We start from the raw sequence: 20,200 nt of genomic DNA, 5'->3' as shown, positions 1-20,200 counted from the left end.
GAGGGTGGTATTTTTATTATTAAAAAGGATTATTAATGAGTTTTATTTGCAAAAAAAAAAAATGTAAACTATGTTCTTTGTCTTCAAAAACTAAAAAAAAAAACGTACTTGATATTTGCAAATTCTTGCTTGTTATGCTATTTAACCCTAACTTAGTAAATATTCATAGTTAAATTTAACCAAGTGGACTCCACCTGATATGAGGGTATATTGTCTTTTTTCATCCTATCAAAATAAAACATAAAAACAAAAATAGATTAAAAAAAATAAACATTTAAAATCCATAAACACCCTCACCCCTTGCCAGTTCTTTCTCTCTCTCTCTCACACACGACACACACACACACACACACACCCATCATCAACCACCCACCACCACTCTCTCTCTACCCTTATTACTATCTTTTTGTTCTCCACCGCCACCACCAACCATCACTGTTACCCCATCCACCATAAGCCTCCCCTGGCCACCACAAGCCTCCCCCGCCAGCTCGCTACCACCAGCCTCCCTGGACCACCACAAGCCTCCCCCCGCCACCACTGCCTCCTCCAATCCCGATCACCCCCAAACCCAAACCCAACCCTCAAATTGAAACCTTCCATGTCACACCCTGATATTTTAACCACAAACCGGTAGGCCCAGTGGGGAGTATCGTGACGTAGTTGATATCATCATAGTCAAATATACACAGTTTATAGCACAGCGGAAGGCTTGGTAGAAATTACTATTACAAACCGAAAGTTCAAAGTACGAAAAAAAAAAGAATATACAGATGGTTGTAAGAAAAGGATCCATAGGCGGATCTAAATCAAATACAAAACGTGTTCAACAGACAAGGCATTACGGACTTGCAAGATCCTCTACTTAACGCCCAGAAGCTCCCATCCTAGTACGTGTAGTACCTGTCACTTAGTTTTTTGAAAATACGTCAGTTTACACTAGTAAATACAATTAACCGACTCTTTTGAAAGCATTTATGAAAATGGTTTAGATGCACAAGGCACAAAAATTCTTTTATAACTTGGGACAATTATATTATAATCTTGTATACAGATTTACATGTTTGTCATACATTTAGGGCCCGATATAGAAGCCGAGACATGATTAACCAACACACCACTAATATAGACCCACAAGGAGTTATCCCCAACAATGTGGGTCTATCTTTTTACATACGCAACTGTCAGGTGTATGCCTACACCTCGTGCTTAAGTCGTGGCCATTTGCAATTAAATGAGCCGAGGATATTCAGGACACGGTTGTATTAACCCCCAATGTTTATGTTATCAAACAAAACTGATTAAAACGGGTTATGTAATTTAATAATCACAAGCCGATTAAATGATTCCATACCCGACCAAGTGGTAATATTTTATTGTACCCCAAGCCCGTATAAGGGAAAATAAGTTAAAAGTATTTACCTGAGCTTCTAGTCATAAACCTTCTGTAAAAAATATTTAATTTATGTTATATTAACAGTAGGATATCATATATATGTGTGGTTTATCATTTATGGCCAAACTATGCCCCGAAATGGCATTTTGGTCATTTCGCACATGGTTTTAAGGATTTATTTGGGATTCTGAGTTCATTACTTATACTTACTGTAAAAAAATATTAAAAATCATTTATAAAATCAGTAGGTAAATATGGTTTAAAACCACACTATGCACCTTAATGTCGTAAAAATCAATAAATGACGATTATTTCGATGTTTAGGAAATTCTAAGGTTAAAACCAGCTTTGAATGGTCAAAATAATTTATTTATCATATCACTAACAAAAGGTTCTTGCATGTTAATCTTATTTTAAACTCAATTTATGTGTGAAAAGGGCATAATCGTCATTTATTAATATAATACGAAACTCATGCATAAACTCAGTAAGTAATCTGATTTGGAGTCCCAATTAGTCCTAAATATGATATCATAACAGTAAGTAAAGAAATTTTATGTCAAAATTATGTTTAAACTTTATTTGCATGCAAAAGGGTATTATAGTCCTTTTAAAAGCATGTTTTACGATTTATTGTATAATCTCAGTTTGTGACCAGAAGATAAATGTCATAATATGTTAAATAACATTACTAATCAGAATGTAATTCATTTGCGTGGTTGTTTATGTTAAAAATCTCATTTTTGACAAAAAGGTCATTTTATTCAACATTAAGCATAATAACGGAATCAAGTAAATAAACTCAGATTACTAAGGGACCATGTAATATAACCTCAGAGGGTTATGCTACAACATAATATGGTCACAAAGGAACCTTAATGCATAAAGAAACTAAGCTAATTGGGGTCAGAACTAAAAGTTAAAGCAAAAGTCAAGCTTTTGCGACTTTCGGTTGCGAACCGAGCCTAAACTTACAATTGTCGGTTGAACATGTTTAGACATGTTATATTAATGTTTACCAGTTATTAAAGTGATAAAACATATTTTATAACTTCTACATTATCATATTTGAATTTATTTAAAAACTAACCCGTTTGACTTTTTGTGCTCATTACTTTGACCCGACAATTAACTAAGTAAACGTGGTAATTAGGAGGTGCCCTTTTGAGGGACTAACACCTACCTAATTACGATCACGTAACCATATTCGCCTCGAACAATGGCCGGACCGTTTAGGTCTAAACCGAAAGTCAAAGCCGAATTACGGCAACTTTGACTTTCGGCTTTTAAATGCATAAAAACCGAACTAAGGAGGTTAGGGACACTTACAAAGGGTCCTAGCTCGAAACTTGAACTAAGGAGAGCTTCCCTTTTGATCAGGAACCTCAGAGAACCAAGCAAAAGAGTAGAGAAGATATTTTTGAAATGAGCAAGTTGCAAATGAGGGCAATGGACCTATTTATAGTGCAAGATGAGGTCTTGTGTTGCTACCAGGTGTCCAGGGGAGTTAGGAGAGCTTAACAAGTGACCAAAGACGTGACCCAAAACAGCCAACAACCCCTGGTATCGAGTTATGTGTGAAGAAGATGACAAACCTGCAGATGTCTAAAACTACTGCCTAGATACAGTCTTTACGAACCGTAAACATCCCCATACGGCCCGTAACCGCTTTTGAATTGTTTCGCCCAGACACAGTCCTTACGGACCGTAAGCCTGACCCTTTTACGGTTCATAAGCCATTGATTAAAGAACTAAATTTTGAAACTTTAGATATTTGACCCTTTAACTTTTATATTCAATATCAATCATTCCCGAGATCATGTTTTAACATTATAAAGCCCCGGGTTTGATAAAAGGTCACTCAGAGGCCTAAAATAGCATGTTGACACTTTTAGTCCCTCCGCATACATCTTTTCATTGTTTGACATCTTTAACCCTTCAAAGTCAACTTATTACCCGTCTAGGGTTTATGACACGTGTCTCCTTACTATTGGGTATGATTTTGCGAGGTGTTACACTCCACCACCTACTCCAATCCCGATCACCCCCAGATAGAAACCCTCTGCCGCCTCCTCCACAAAAATGGACATGAAAGTTGAGTTCATAGCTAAACCTTTTTAGCTTATGTTATGTTATCAGTGAGCTTTCAGATTTAAGAGGTTTTCATGGTGGTTGCGGTTAGAGGTGCACAAATCGAGTTAGGGTTTGAAGAGAAGCTTAAAAAGGTCAAACCGGATTGAGAGTGAAACTGGGTTGGGTTGAACCCGGGTTGGTGGTTTGTAAAACTCAACCGTATGAAACCGATTCGGGTTGGGTTGGGACCGTGTTGGACTAATGTTAGTCATTAAAACACAATATTTAAACTTTAACTGTAAGACCCTTACTCATTTTATAATATATTTAATGAAAGTTTCGTATAAATACTAGTTTATACGATTACACGTACTTACATAATACGTATTTATTAAAACATTTAAAGATTTAAAATGTTTCAACATCTTGTGTTTATATCGTCGTTTGAAACGACATGACGAAACATATTGCGGAAGCTTGATTCTTGAACGTGTTCGGTTCTTCGTTGAGCTTGATCACCATCCGGCACATTAGTTATACCTACATTCCATAAAACCATGAAATGAGTTAGTTATAAGGCGTTTAAAATGTGTTTAAACGGTTCGCAATTCAAAACAATCAACATAAATAGTTTTGCCAGTTCAAGTGGCCCTCGCGGGGCGCGACCAAGAAGGCTTATGCCTTCGCGTGCCACGAGATGGGTCGCGTTGCATGATGCCCTTTACAGTTCTCTGTCACGTAGCGCAACACCCTGATTTTGACAGTAAGTTTGCAGCCAAGTGCTGCATATTCTCCGAAAACTAATTTTCCACGGAAACGAGCATAACTCCCTCGTTTTTGATCCGTTTTACATGATTCTTTTTCCTACGTGATCGTAATTTGATTCTCCATCATATGGAGTTAACATCCTACACCTAGATTAACAAAATTATAAACTTTTAAGCTTTCAGCTTAAATAATTTTTTTTCAAATTCTTGACCCGTTCATGTTTTTATCAAACAAAACATGTTTTTTTGATCCCTAACTTCATGAAATTCATAATTTCAATATTTCCTATCATATTAGGTTCAAGTCACAGGTTTCTTACGTATTTTAAACCCGTTTATGCCATATGCTTATTTTGACCCGTTAAGGGTAATTTAAGCATATTTCTAGTACGAATTGCATTCATTCGTTTCTAGCTTCATATTTTACATTTCTTATCGGGTGATCTTCCACCACAACTATACTTGTGGTGGATTTAATGCGGCGATCTATATAATCTGAGTTTTACCCCTCGGATAATTAATTTACGGCAAAGACTCATATCGAGTCTTTTTATCAAGGATTCACATCTTTCCCTTTTTATACTTGTCCTAAATATTTACTTGGTCATAAAACTCATTTCCAAACAACCTCTAAGGGTTGTGTGCTCAATTTAGCTTCCGAGGGCGTTTTGGTCATCCTTGACCCTTCATTTACGATGAAGGACTTTTGAAAGCATGTTTGACCCACGAGCCCTCTTTTAGCTATGTTTATGTTTGAAAAGTCCTTACACTTTCCAAACGAAATGTCCATTATTTAAACACTCGATTTACCTATTAAAGTAACTAAATGTCTATTTTAGACTTCATTTAACTCCTATTGAACCTTACGTTCAAAATGGGTAGTTACCTTATTACTCATACCTGGCTCGGATCAATATATTGACCCGTTTTAATACCTTGCTTTAATAATCGCTATCTAATAATGATGCAGATATCCATTCGATATTTACTCCTAAAATCACATAACTCGACAATAATCATTAGTCGATACTGTCAAAGGTGATATATTCACCTTTTGACCCGTTTGGTCAAGTGACCGATTATATTGGCGAGATGACGTTTATTACCATCTCGTCTACATGACTCGCTCCGGTTTACACCGTGCGGTCATTTTACTTATAGTTCATTTCATAACACTTTTGGGCCTATTATGGCTTACGTTATAAGTGTCTTTCAAAAACTAACGGTTATGGTCAATTGATGACCACTTTACCGTTTTACCCTTATTGTTTGTTTTGATTTACCTTATAAGGTAACCATTAAAAGCTCTATATTTATTAGTCATTTCATGACTAAGTATCCGTATTAGTCCTTTTTAACCATTACACATGGTTTATCATAATCTTTGGTTATCTTGTTCCGTACGACTACAAGTCGGAACGTTATATATTGATTGTTAACTTGTCTTACTCGTAGTTGATACGATAAGAAGATATTCTATAATTTAAGAATGTTGTAAGTTATACTTACCTTGCATCCAGATTATGTCTTTCCTTCTCTCTTGATTCGTTTGACCCGCTTCCTTTCCAAGCTTTCACCTAGCTTGCCAAGCGTCAAACTTATGATCCCCTAGCTTGGGTGATCATTAATCCATGTTTGGTTGTGAATTTGTGCATCATTTAGACCTTCAATTTGATACATACGTGTGGATTAGGGTTTTGGCTCCTTGGGAGCCCCCTGATGTCGATCCAGAACACACCTTTGTGTGTGTGTGTTTTGTTTAGTTGTTATTAAATAACCTTTCAATTTATCCCACTTTAACCCCTTGTGAATTTGGTTCATTATTAAGTAGGCTACAACCTACCAATTTTAATAACAATATTCCCACTTATTAACATTCCTACTTAACTTAGTGGGTTCGGGGAATTTATGACTAAGTTTATTTTAAGTCCTGTTAACTCGGGTCTTTTTTTGAACTTTATTTCATTAAAATCATTTATACTACTTTTATTTAATATTAGGTTTATTTATTTAAATCCTAATATTCATCGGGTTAACTTTACCACTAATGGTACTTTACCCGTCCTTTAGTATTAACGCAGTTTGATTACCAAACCCGTTTTCGGGGTGTTACATTAACAGTCCATAAAAACTTCAAACACATTGTCGTAGCACTATGAATATAAAACAGAACATGATAATCAACATAAAAGACACTAATGTTAGTCATTCGATAATCAAAGTCTTATCGTCCAAAACACAACACAAAACCTACAAATATTGCGTTTTAGTAATCTTCACTTTGTTATTTGTGGGTTTTGAGTGTGTTTTTTAGTTGACATTATAGTGTTTCATGACTTTTTACACTTTGTAAGAAAGATAGACTTTGTAGCCAACTCCCACCCATATTTTGGATATCTGAATTACCCAAAATAATTTAAAAAAAAATATAAGTAATAAATATTAATAAAAAATTTGGATTTTTTTGGATTTACTTTTTTAAAAAATTCCTTATATCTAAAATATATTTTATTAAAACTTATAAATAATCTTTCTAAAGTTATAAGACATTACATGTTTTTTTAGATTTCGGATAGTTCAGGTGCGAAATCAGATAGTTTGGATTGGATTTTCGGATTCGGATACTTTTGAACACCCCTAGTAATTGTGACACACCTTCTTGATAATGTTCTTCAATCACATCTGCAAACATCTGATTCACCTTTATGCATGCATCGAATTGTGATTGGAAATTACAAAAAGCGTTAAGCCCGTTATCTCGAGGAAGTCCCCGACTATGAAAAAGTTTCCACATTATACAGTTGCATTAACTGTTGTAATATAAACAAACAAGATCTTCATAAAGAAAAACAGGCACACATCTTTGCACATCAAGTTATCAACATATGACTATAAAATATAGGAACTTGTTTTTGACTGTAAGCTATAAAAACTAAAGATTATGTATTGAATCAAACTTTTGGGCTAAAGATTATGTAAGTGAGTTCCGTTCTATATCATCGGTACATTTACACCGGCTCGACCATCCATCTTGTTTTAAATTCCATCTTGATATATTAATGACAATAGTGGTATAAAAGAGATTCAAGACACTTACTACTTGGAGTGACAATCTAGTATCAAGAGCAGAAAAATAAAGAAAGAGAGTAACTTTTATAATGTAACATTTTCAATCTCTAACAAAGAGAAAAATAAAGAAGAGAGTGAAGGTTATAGGGGTGTGGAAGTTAGGAATTTGTCTCTTTTTCTTAATTTGACATTTCCCTGGAATAGTAATACAGTGTCCTTATACTTAATTTGACATTTACTTCTATATTTGAAATAATAATAGTTTCCTAAGTTTTAAGTTTCGCAGACGTTGCTAGCCCCATCCTTGTCCAATACATGTTTCGAACGGGGAGCTCCTTAATGTCTGGATCACATCTACCTTTTGATAATGCTCAAGGACGCTTAGAAAACTAGGGAGTAGTCTCTGACCTCTTACTAATTTGTAGAAAACCACATTTTCTTAATTGTTAATTTAAATTATTTTTTATTGGTATATGTTAGAATATATATATATATATATACATTTTTTCTTCACATCTCTCACATTCTACTTTTAAATACACTTTAATCATCCTCCATTAAAAATGGATTTATCATCATCAAGAGAATTATAAAAAAAAAATTAAACATGAATTGTGTGGGTACAGTGTACATGAATTATGTTTAGGCTCCTCTTATAGAGGTGAGCTAAAAGATCTAAATTTGAAACTAAATCTGAATTATCCGATATTTCAAACCCGAAATATGAGGAATTTTTGGATTCGAATTCAGATAGTTTTTTTATATATTTTGGATGTCCAAATTACCCAAAATGTATTTTCTTAAATTGATAAGTACTAAATGTTAATAAAAGTTAATAAAAATTTGGATTTTTGGGATTGCCTTTGTAATTTTAAAAGTTGATAAGTAACAAATATTAATAAATAATTTGGATTTTTTGGATTGACTTTTTAAAAATTTTCGGACATCCAAAAAATTTATTAGAAGTTATTAAATATTCTTTCTAAGGTTATTAAACAACACATATATTTTAGATTTAAGATATCCCAGATATCCGAAATCCATTCGGTTTTTGTAATCCATTTTCCGAAATATTCAAATGTCCGAAAATCCAGATACCTAAATTTGATCACCTCTAGCTGCCCATGAACTAAAAAAATGTGGATAGAACCCTAAATTCTAGAATCTTTTCCTAATTGCTCGGAAATAATTAGGAGATTCTCTAGGTGACTACATGCTATTAGGTGGTGGTCCTGCTTATGGGTCAAAGAAAACATGAAAATAAGAAGATATTTGTTAAAGACGTATCAAAAAGGCATACCAAAAAATAAATTAAGACTGATGTAAGCGTCTCAAATCTTCCATTAATTTTGATCTGTAAAAAAAAACAACCCATTAGAAAGAGAGAAAACACAACACACTAGTAACCAATGAACCAGTAGAATGAGGAAAGAAAACAATTAACATGGTCAAACATACACATGGGGACTTCTGTTCTTGTTGGTGTAGCATTTTGCAACACAACAACTTTATCATGCCAATTTGGATTATCTTCAAAATAACTTTTCAAATGCCAGCAACTTTTTCGGAATTCCCTTAATCATGTTAAGGCGATCGACTTCTAGAATTACCTACAAGATTGAAAGGTTCAGTTTTTGCAACTTTTTAATTAAATCACATGCAAAAGACGGTTCTCTTAATTCACCTTTTGACCATCAAATCTCCCCTCAAGTTCTTTTATATGATTCTTGACTCATGAGAGTTGAACGGTTCATACTAATCTAACAGAATCAAACTCAATAGGAAACTGAGGTATGAAGAAATAAAAAGACAATTCACACAAGTAATTAAGTATGTTAAATAAGAAAAATGTTATTTATAAGTAAATATAACGAGTTTTTTTTTACTAAAGTGATGCTTGTTTCAAAAACATAATCACAACTAATGCTGCATGCAAAAATATTTCACAAATGATGCAATAGCCATTTAAAATGACGATTTTTTCCTTTCTTGTAGGCTTCTCAGACTTTTGCAGGAGAATGTTCAGACCCAATCATTTGACTAGGTACAATTCGCCATTAACAATGGCGATTTTTGGACACCTACACAAAAAGCCATTTGTAATGGCGAAAAGTGAAAAGATACTGCACAATCGCCATTTTTAATCACAATTTCTACCACATAGACATTAGGAATGTCGATTTCCTGTAAAAAGCCATTAGAAATGTTGATTACCTGCAAAAAGCCATTAGAATGGCGATTACATGGTACACTTTCTGCAAAAAGCCATTTGAAATGGCAATTGAATGACAGCAGAAGCTGCTACACATTCTACCAAGCCCTTTGACTTTTCTTTTTTGTTTTTGAATAGGTACATATCACGTACTTGTTACTATTATTATTATTATTATTATTATTATTATTATTATTATTATTATTATTATTATTTAAGTGAAACATCAATCTTATACTTTTCATTAAACTGTGAGATTAACAAATTAAGTGTTCAAATTTGTTTGTAATTACACATAGGAAACATAATTTTATATTTATCATATGATAATCATGTCTTTATAGCGATCTAGTGTCATCGCCATATGTGCATAGCAGTCATAATAGCTCTCAAAACTTAGAAAACACCCCTAGCATATATGAATCCCACATGACCAACACACGATATGGTTGCACCCATCAGTCTTCTCTATGGTCAGTTTGCAATCAGGGCACTGCTTCACATCCTCCTATTTCCCCTTAATATATTCTTTCAATGAGAGATCCGGATATCTCTTGAACTCCTTGTATTGTTCACACGATGACAAGGGATGGTACTCCAAGTGGCATCGAGTACATGTCGCCGCAGAGCATGCCCCACATGCAAACGGTCTCATAGGATCCCCAATCTCCTGCCACCTGATAAACCGAAGGACAGTCTGGTGAAGGCCAAAAACGGTATTTCCCACTACTAGACGCCACAAAAGACCCCAGAGAAGCCCGGAAAAGTTCATCTACCTTATGGGTTGACAAAAGTGATTTGAAGTCCACCACTAAGATCAACTCCCCACAAACCTCATGGGCACAACGCATTGGGAAGTTGTTACCAGGGTTCTTGATTGTAGATTCACATTGGTCAACCAAACATGACCTACAAAACTCGTGGTTACACTTTTCCAAACGGTAGCCATCTTCGACCTCACAAAGACATTGAAGGGGTAAGGTCCCAAAAACCTCACAAAAAGGATGTGAGACCATACCACCAACTGGCCTTTCAACCTTTTTAACCTTGCGCGGCCGCGCATTAGTCTTACAAAAGGAAGAAAGAAACCAGCAAGCGATAGTCGCGCGCCCAAAGGGAAGCCTAAACCCTTGCGCCGCTTTCCATTTAACAAAGGGTTAAAACCCTGAGATCAATATGTTCGCCCAAATATCCAAACTTGGATATTATTTTACCCAGACTTGGGATCTATTCAGCTGTGTGCACACTGTAAGATGTCACACCAGATTACAGCAGTAACCTTCTAGAAGAAATATGATCGTGCACCACCCAGACGGTTATAACCGTCTGGACACGTGTCATCATCACAAACATTCCTGAAATCACAACGATGGCATGTAATTGGAGAATGATCTCCATCTAAACCACTTTCCACGTGGCAATTCCCCAACCATAGATCAAGTCACGATCCGTGTGCATTCACATCAGGATCAAAGCAACTTAACAAGGATTAAAAGGACTTAACGGAAGGAAAAATAACCGCTACGGCGTTAGCATCTTCCGTCATCTTTTCAATAACAGATTTTCCCTCCCAAACTCCCGGTTATAAATAGGAGAACTCTTCAGGTATAAACTCAGATCTCATTTTCACTACTCAAATACTTATCTTCTCCGTTACCAATACTTATTCTCACACCGGAGTCGGGTCAAGGAGAGAACCCCCTTTCTCCCCTTGACGAGGCTAACGGTGCTCTGTTTTGCAGAAATCACCGGAGAAGGAACTCGGCTGCAACTGAATCAATCGAGAGAGAACTAACCTTTTATGCGGATTCAGACCCCCTAGATATCTCGGTTCCGACGATTTATCTAGTGTTTCTTCATTGGCGCCCACCGTTTTCTCAGTTTTTCTAGTTTCTATCTCGTTTCGATTCGGTCCATCTCATTTTTCTGTTTGCACATGGCAGAAAATTCATCCCCTCACCGACAGCCTGGTCCTCGACCAAATGTCGGAAACAGTTTCCAAATAGCAGGATCCCCAAAACATGGGGTTAGCAGATCTCGAACTGCTTTAAACACAATCACCAGATCTAATCCCCCAAATATCAGATCTGGAGAAAGAATCAACATTACAGAATTGGACCTAGTAACCCCACCTCGGGGGAGCGTCCAAACCAGCCAGTACAAAAATAGCAGTCATCAGAAACAAATACACATGGTTCAAGGAGGACCGTCACGAAAATCAAATAAGCGAAGCTATGATCAACACTGGAGAGAACAGCAAGTTGTGTTCCCTGTTGTTCCTGGGGCCCTCAGGAAGAACGGTCAGTAATTATCACTGGTATTTTCGGTCACTACCGAACGGACTATATGTTCATAGATCCAGGTAGCTCGATGGACATCATATACGAGCAGTGCTTTAAACAACTCGATCCGGAAGATAAAGCACGTTTAGAACCGGTCGATTTTCCCCTCGCCGGATTCTGTAATGAAGCTGTCTTCCCGTTAGGGCAAATCACCTTCCCGGTGACCTTATCAGATGGCAAACACTCACGAACAGTTACAGTAAATTTCATGGTCATGCCAGCAACATCACGCCATGATGTTTTGCTCGGGAGAAGATCACAGAGAGAATTCAGCATGATCACTTCCATTCCACATGCCGCTTGTGGATTTTCGACAGAAACCGGAGTCGCAATTCTCTATTCAAGCAAAGAAGTCATGTCTGTAGACGATGAACCACCAGCAAAAGCAGTCAAAGCTTCGACACCAAACGAACCAAAGAAATGGGTTCTGAACGGTGAGTACCCAGAGCAAACCATTTTGCTAGGACATGCCATGTCACCAACAATACGTGTACAGCTGAAAAGGTTGTTGTCTAACAACAAAGATATATTTGCCTGGTGCCCAGCAGACATGACTGGGGTTCCACGCGATATCGCGCAACATTGTTTAAACATCAAACCATCAGTAGATCCGGTTGTTCAGGGAAGGCGTAGTTTCAGCGAAGAAAAAGCAAAAGCAATGGACGAACAAGTAACAGAGTTGCTCAACGCGGGAATCTTGCGCAAAGTGAAATACCATACATGGGTTGCCAATCCAGTCATGGTACAAAAACAGAACGGCGGGTGGAGAATGTGTGTCGACTTCAAAGACCTCAACAAAGCATGCCCCAGAGACTGCTACGCGCTCCCAGAGATAGACAAGAAAGTCAATTCTTTAGCATCATTCAGATGGAAATGCTTTCTTGACTGTTATAAGGGTTATCACCAGGTCCAGATGAAAGAAAAAGACGACGAAAAAACCGCATTCCGCACAGACAAAGACGTATATTGCTACACAAAAATGCCGTTTGGGTTGCGCAACGCAGGCGCAACGTATCAACGCCTAATGGACACAATCTTTAGCGAGGATATTGGCAAAATTGTTGAAGTATACATGGATGACCTCATCATCATGAGCCATGAGGAGGAGACAATGCTCAACAATATCCAGCGCACATTCGACTCTTTACGGAGCGTAAACTTAAAGTTGAACCCGACAAAATGCTCCTTCGGCATGGAAGAAGGAAAGTTTTTGGGTTTCATAGTTACAAAAGATGGTTTTAAGGTTAATCCAGAGAAGGTGCAGACCATTCAGCTAATGCCATCACCGGCAACAGTCAAGGAAATGCAAAGGCTCGTCGGGCGATTAGCAGCTCTGAACAGGTTTTTGGCCAATCATGCGGCAAAATCCTATCCATTTATCAGTACGCTACGGAAAGAAAACTCCTTTTCAATGGACACCTGAAGCGGAAGCAACATTCAAGCAAATGAAAGAATGTTTAATCCAGTTACCAACGCTGACTGCGCCAAAAGAAAAAGAACCATTAATCTTATATCTGTCAGCCGCGGAGGTAGCAGTAGGCGCAGTATTAATGGTAGAGCGGGAAAATATCCAAACTCCAATCTACTACATCAGCAAAATGCTCACTGGCCCTGAAACTCGTTACTCAATGATAGAAAAACTGGTTCTAGCGCTAGTACACGCATCCAGACGTTTGCGCAGGTATTTTTCAGGCCATGTCATCACAGTACTGACAAATTATCATAGGGCCAAATCTTATCAAAACCCGACATAGCGGGGAGATTAGCTAAATGGGCCATCGAGCTAAGAGGCTACAACATTTTTTACAGACCAAGACCAGCAATCAAAGGGCAAGTCCTAGCGGACTTCGCCACTGAAGTTCCCATTGATAAAATACAAGAATGTGAGGCAATCCAGAACCCGACGCCTGTTTTTGACGACAGAGTCTGGACCTTACACACCGATGGTGCTTCCAATGACGACGGAGCAGGAGCAGGTCTCCGATTAGTCAGCCCGGATAATCACGAGCTCACATATGCCATACGCTTAGATTTCCAAAGTACCAACAATGAAGCAGAATACGAAGCATTTTTAGCAGGTCTTCGTCTAGCGCTCAAAATGGGAGCAAAAAACCTTGAAGCTAACGTCGACTCAAAACTAGTAGCTGAACAAGTTAACGGTCGTTATGACACAAAAGGCGAGGCTATGGCATTGTACCTTGAACAAGCGCGAATGTTAATCAATCAATTTCAGACATTCAAAGTCAATCACATAAACAGAAGCGAGAACAAACATGCTGACGCGCTAAGCAAGTTAGCTGCTACTAGCTTTAAACACTTAGCAAAGGAAGTGCGCATAGAGGTACTATCCAATCCGTCCATTCACCTGAAACAAGTAAGCGTCATAGAAATGGGAAATCCATCCTGGATGTCTCCAATTATTTTGTACCTTCAACACGGAAAACTCCCGGAAGGAAAGGCAGAAGCCCGAAAAATACAACACAAAGCAATAAACTACGAGATGGCGGATGGCATCCTTTATCGGAAATCATTCATGGGTCCATTACTACGTTGTGTTGATAAAACAGACGCTCAGTATCTGGTCAGAGAAATCCACGAGGGATTATGCGGGATACACGCGGGACCGCGCATGGTCGTGGCAAAAATAATGAGCGCCGGATACTACTGGCCAGGAATGCACATGGACGCAGTTGATCTATTACAAAGATGCGAGGCATGTCAGCGCCATGCACCAAAGACACTTCGACCCAAAAATCCGCTAATTCCCGTTACTTCCGCCTGGCCATTCCAACAGTGGGGCATCGATCTTGTTGGCCCATTTCCCGATGCGCCAGGTGCAGTAAAATTCATCATCGTCGCGGTGGATTATTTCACAAAATGGGTGGAAGCTAAAGCTCTGGCCTCAACAACAGCAATGGTAATCCGCAAATTTATATGGGAACATATCATTTGCAGATTCGGGTTACCATTGCGCATTATTTCTGACAATGGTACAAACTTTGCCGCGGAAGACCTTCAAAAATGGTTCAAAGAAATGAACATTGAGCACAACTTCGCCTCCGTCGCGCATCCTCAAGCGAATGGTCAGGTAGAAAGCATAAACAAACAAATCGTTGACGGAATAAAAGCGCGACTCGGGACAGCGCGCAGAGGATGGGTTGACGAACTTCCCAGCATCCTCTGGGCGCATCGAACAATGCCAAAGACTAGCACCGGAGAAACCCCGTTCAGTCTAGTCTATGGGTCAGAGGCTGTCATTCCAGCTGAAATAGGCCTACCTTCACCGCGCATGTTGGCTATGGAGAAGCAGGACAATGAACAAGAACGGAGGCTGGATTTGGATCTTCTGGAAGAAAGGCGCGAGAACGCGGCCATAGCAGAAGCAAGGTACAAATCCAAGCTAGAAAAATATTACAACGCGCGTGTGCGTATTTGCACCTTTGTCCCCGGAGATTTTGTCTTGCGCGACAACGAGGCTTCAAACGCCGAAAAACCCGGAAAATTAGCGCCAAGGTGGGAAGGACCGTATGTCATTAACGAAGTCTTGGGCAAGGGGGCATATACCCTAAAAAGGGTCGATGGGACTCTAGTTCCCCGCACCTGGAACGCACAACAGTTGCGCAGGTGTTACATGTGAACCAAGCCTACAAAGCGAAAAAAAACATACAGGCAATGTATTTCCTTATCTTATCTTGTATCACGAGCCTGGCGCTCTTATCAATACAAATATCACCTTTGCTTACATTACTGTTTATTGCAAATTGCATGAAATTTCTTTGGTTCGCGCGAAAACGATATGGTCAAACATTGTACACCTCATGAACAGTCTCAAAACAGGCAAGCTGTTGACAAACGTTCACACATGAGCACAATACCATTCCTCATTCGCCTTACCTATTCAAAAGTAATTATACACATGCAACATATTGTAATCCACACATATACGAATCATGGCAATGATCTTCAAAAAAGTATATCATAATATACAGAAAAAGTGTAACATGAACACTTAACAAGATCATAACAATGATCTTCAAAAATCCTGTCCAGTACCCAAAGCTTACAACAAAAAAGCATTAACAAAAGACAGAGACAGGCCCTAGGCTTGAATATTTAATCAGCACCAGAACCATCATCAACAGTGGACACCTGCATATTCCGACGAATCCTCCGACGTCGGTACACCAACCGACATCCCCCTCTCTGAAGCATCGGAAACCGGGTCGTCAACCCATCAGCATCCAATACGATACCAGCACCAGCAGTAACGTTAGTGTAATGAGGGACCTTGCAGTCAGAATCAGTGATTGCAGGGGCAGCAGGCTCGATCAGTTTCTTCACTGGTGCAATGATGAGAGGTGGAGAACGAGAAAGAAGAACGAGACCTTCGGCAGCATCGTACACTCTAAGAGCATCTAGCAGGAGACGAGTGTGGTAAGAACGTTTCATCTTTTTTGACAAAATCAGTTAAGAAGATCAAGTGTTTCAAACGTACATATATAAAGAGAACTCAAAACTTCGAGAAATGAGAAATCCATCATTAACTGTCAGAACTGTCACATCCAAACGGCGCTACAGGAACTTGGGTCACTTCTTCATTAATGAAGCCTGACAAAGCGCCATTACAAATCTCAAGGCCAATGAGGAAAATACCCACTCTTACTGACAGGTGACGTCATTACCTGACAGAGCATGATTACAAGTCACATTTTTCCTTTCTATATATATATAAAAATATATATATATCATTACAAAATTCAATCTTCTCACAAAAGATTTCTCATTTTTTCCGCGCCCAAAAAGACATTTCCCTCTCCTAAGTCCAGTGCTCCACTTATTCACATAAGTACAACACTAGACTAGGGGGACTTGAAGGGGTAAGGTCCCAAAAACCTCACAAAAAGGATGTGAGACCATACCACCAACTGGCCTTTCAACCTTTTTAACCTTGCGCGGCCGCGCATTAGTCTTACAAAAGGAAGAAAGAAACCAGCAAGCGATAGTCGCGCGCCCAAAGGGAAGCCTAAACCCTTGCGCCGCTTTCCATTTAACAAAGGGTTAAAACCCTGAGATCAATATGTCCGCCCAAATATCCAAACTTGGATATTATTTTACCCAGACTTGGGATCTATTCAGCTGTGTGCACACTGTAAGATGTCACACCAGATTACAGCAGTAACCTTCTAGAAGAAATATGATCGTGCACCACCCAGACGGTTATAACCATCTGGACACGTGTCATCATCACAAACATTCCTGAAATCACAACGATGGCATGTAATTGGAGAATGATCTCCATCTAAACCACTTTCCACGTGGCAACTCCCCAACCATAGATCAAGTCACGATCCGTGTGCATTCACATCAGGATCAAAGCAACTTAACAAGGATTAAAAGGACTTAACGGAAGGAAAAATAACCGCTACGGCGTTAGCATCTTCCGTCATCTTTTCAATAACAGATTTTCCCTCCCAAACTCCCGGTTATAAATAGGAGAACTCTTCAGGTATAAACTCAGATCTCATTTTCACTACTCAAATACTTATCTTCTCCGTTACTAATACTTATTCTCACACCGGAGTCGGGTCAAGGAGAGAACCCCCTTTCTCCCCTTGACGAGGCTAACGGTGCTCTGTTTTGCAGAAATCACCGGAGAAGGAACTCGGCTGCAACTGAATCAATCGAGAGAGAACTAACCTTTTATGCGGATTCAGACCCCCTAGATATCTCGGTTCCGACCATTTATCTAGTGTTTCTTCAGACATATTGAACAGTAGGGTGTTTGACCAGGGTTGGAACTTGTGCTCCGTACAATCTCGTGTACTGTATCTCTAATGTTTTGTATCACTTCTTTTGTACCACGAACAGAGATGGTATCGTGGCGTGTGTTTAAAACAAAGTATAATCCTGGGAATCTTTCTTTGAGTCCTCCAAGTCCAGGCCCAAACTTCTTAACAACTTCTTTTATAAAATCGATGCGAAAGTGGGACCGCCAAGATGAACATTAAGCCGTTTGCTTTTGTGTAGGGCCACAAGGGACATAACGAATTTGCTCTGGGCTAGATCGAGCTTGTTTGAAAGACCAAAGACACTAAAGCTATGGCTATGTCTGTCAAAGATGATGCAAGTGACCGTCTCACGTTGAATATCCTGCTGAACATAAAAAAGAAAAGTCAAATGGCTTGGTAGAATGTGTAGCAGCTTTTGTAGGAATTGTCATTTCAATTGCCTTTTTGTAGGAATTGTCATTTCAATTGCCTTTTTGTAGAAATTGCCATTTCTAATGGATTTTTGCAGGAAATCGCCATTCCTAATGGCTATGTGGCAGAAATTGTGATTAAAAATGGTGATTTCCTGAAATTGTGGTTTGGATTGGCGATTTGGTAGGAATTGTACTTGTTTACCAATCATAATCTCTTACATTCCCCTAACTTATTCCTTACAAACCCTACACATTAAACAAATCGCCATTTCAAATGGAAATTGCATTACTTTTGAAAGTTTTTTGAAGGTGGTATTAGTTGTAAAAATCTTTAAAGAAACAACCTTAGTTCTACAACGAGTAAGTCTCCTTGATTTTCTACTCCTACAGGGGTCCCCTCAAGCCTAAAAATATATGTGCATGCCCTCACAACATGTCTTACGTAATCATAAGTTTAAAAACTAAAAAAAAAAACAATTCTCGAGTTATTAAACCAACTATATATATATATTATGGGGTAACTACCCGATTAAATCAGCTGCAAGAACGGTTGTTAGCAACTTTGACCGAGACGACGTTGTCCTATAAATCCCAGAGGACGGAAATGGAGTATGCAGAATCTAAATCGATTTGGGTTTCTTTTCTTTTAAATATCTTGGAAGAAACATCAAATGTCAACCGGTTCAAAACTGAATATCCGAAAATTTTAGATACATGGTTTCATTATCTGAATATCCAAATATTTAGTTTATTTTTTTTACTTATTTTAAACCAGATATTTCGGATATCCGAATGTAAATTTTAGGATATCCGAATATATTTTGGATATTTCGAATATTTTTTCGGATAACTCGGATATCCAAAAATTTTTTTAAATCACTATCCGAATCCAAATTTTTGGATAGTTCAGATTTGGATATCGGATGCTTCATATCGTATTTTCAGATTTTGATACTTTTGAACACCACTAATTGAAAGGACGTGGGAGGCGACAGAGAAAAGAGAAAAGAGAAAGTCGTGTAAATTGATTGTTTTTTAAAACTTTTTGTTTTTATTTTTGAAAGAAAATAAAGTCAGATCTGTAACGGAACTTTATCATATGGATTATTCGTATTTTGTAAAAGCAATGAATGTTTTTAAGCTGAGTTAATTGCTTTATCATATGGATATTCATGATGTATTGGTGTAGTGGTATGATGGTTCTCTTTACAAATATGAGGTTGTGAATTCAAATCTTTGATAGTGCAAGATAAATGTGGAATTAAGATGTTAAAAAGAATTTTCATTCAAAAAGAATTAAAGTTAAAGTTAGAAATAAAGTTACAACTTAGACCACCCGGGGGGGAGGGGTTGGCGTTTTTCCCTCCAAAAAGCGCCACATAATGCCCCTCTACCGCCCCTAGAGGCATTTTTCTTCAAAATTTTGCTTGGGCGTTCCAAATCAAACGCTTGGTGAGATTCTTTTGGCCAATCATGTCACTACGCTCATTTTAAACATTAGTTTTAATTAAAAAAACAAAAAATAATAATGGGTAATAATTTTAGAGGCATTATGGGACATTATACCACTACACCCATTTTAAAATAATGTCCCATAGTACCCAAAAGCTGACTGAACCCCTACATGACGAATAATACTTACTATGGGGTATGGGGCGGGGGTTGGGTACAAACGCCCGAGTCACCACCCCGGGTGGGCTTGGGTTTCGGCGTGGCCCCTTGGGCGGGGGTTTCAGCCCGGCGTTGGGCGGGCCTAGCGGTCTTCCATGGCCGGTTCTCATTGCCTGGGTTGGCTAGGCTATAGGTGGCTAGGATTTAAATTTTAATTTTGTGTGTATTTTTATAATAATTGAAAAAAATTATAACACGTGGCCAACCCACGCGGGCTAGCCACGCCCCGCCATACCGACCCAACATACAACTGACCAGCGATGCCCCTTAAAGTCCACTTGTAAACCATGCCCCAAATCCCCACCCCACTATACCCCATAGTCTAAAGGGTAAGCATTATCTTTCTCTCTCACTACACAATACACAATACACATACACATGTGTTAATCCCTAAGAATGGGAGGAAAGTTTACGAGTAAATATTTTAAATCTTCCTTCATCCTTCATCCTTCCCTTTCTCTCTTTAGA

The 20,200-nt window shown here is 38.4% G+C and overlaps 1 protein-coding gene across 1 annotated transcript; it reads left to right on the top strand.

Moving 5' to 3' along the window:
• The first annotated feature begins 13,409 nt into the window (after positions 1–13,409).
• On the top strand, positions 13,410–14,844 carry LOC118487420. Its single transcript, XM_035984254.1, has 3 exons — positions 13,410–13,502; positions 13,586–14,698; positions 14,815–14,844. The coding sequence occupies exons 1-3, from the start codon at positions 13,410–13,412 to the stop codon at positions 14,842–14,844; spliced, it is 1,236 nt and encodes a 411-aa protein (XP_035840147.1).
• Positions 14,845–20,200: the final 5,356 nt, after the last annotated feature.

Source organism: Helianthus annuus, chromosome 15 (genome assembly GCF_002127325.2).
Source record: "Helianthus annuus cultivar XRQ/B chromosome 15, HanXRQr2.0-SUNRISE, whole genome shotgun sequence".
Lineage (NCBI taxonomy): Eukaryota > Viridiplantae > Streptophyta > Magnoliopsida > Asterales > Asteraceae > Helianthus > Helianthus annuus.
Note: the sequence above shows the minus strand (reverse complement) of the source record. Positions and strands in the feature narration are given on the sequence as shown.

What these genes read in the sequence shown, in the direction of transcription:
- LOC118487420 (XM_035984254.1), top strand. Translation starts at nt 13,410, where the DNA reads ATGGTAGAGCGGGAAAATATCCAAACTCCAATCTACTACATCAGCAAA. An exon ending in ACTCAATGATAGAAAAACTG is followed by an intron (nt 13,503 to 13,585) that starts GTTCTAGCGCTA and finishes AAATTATCATAG; the next exon opens with GGCCAAATCTTATCAAAACC. An exon ending in TTCCCGATGCGCCAGGTGCA is followed by an intron (nt 14,699 to 14,814) that starts GTAAAATTCATC and finishes TATCATTTGCAG; the next exon opens with ATTCGGGTTACCATTGCGCA.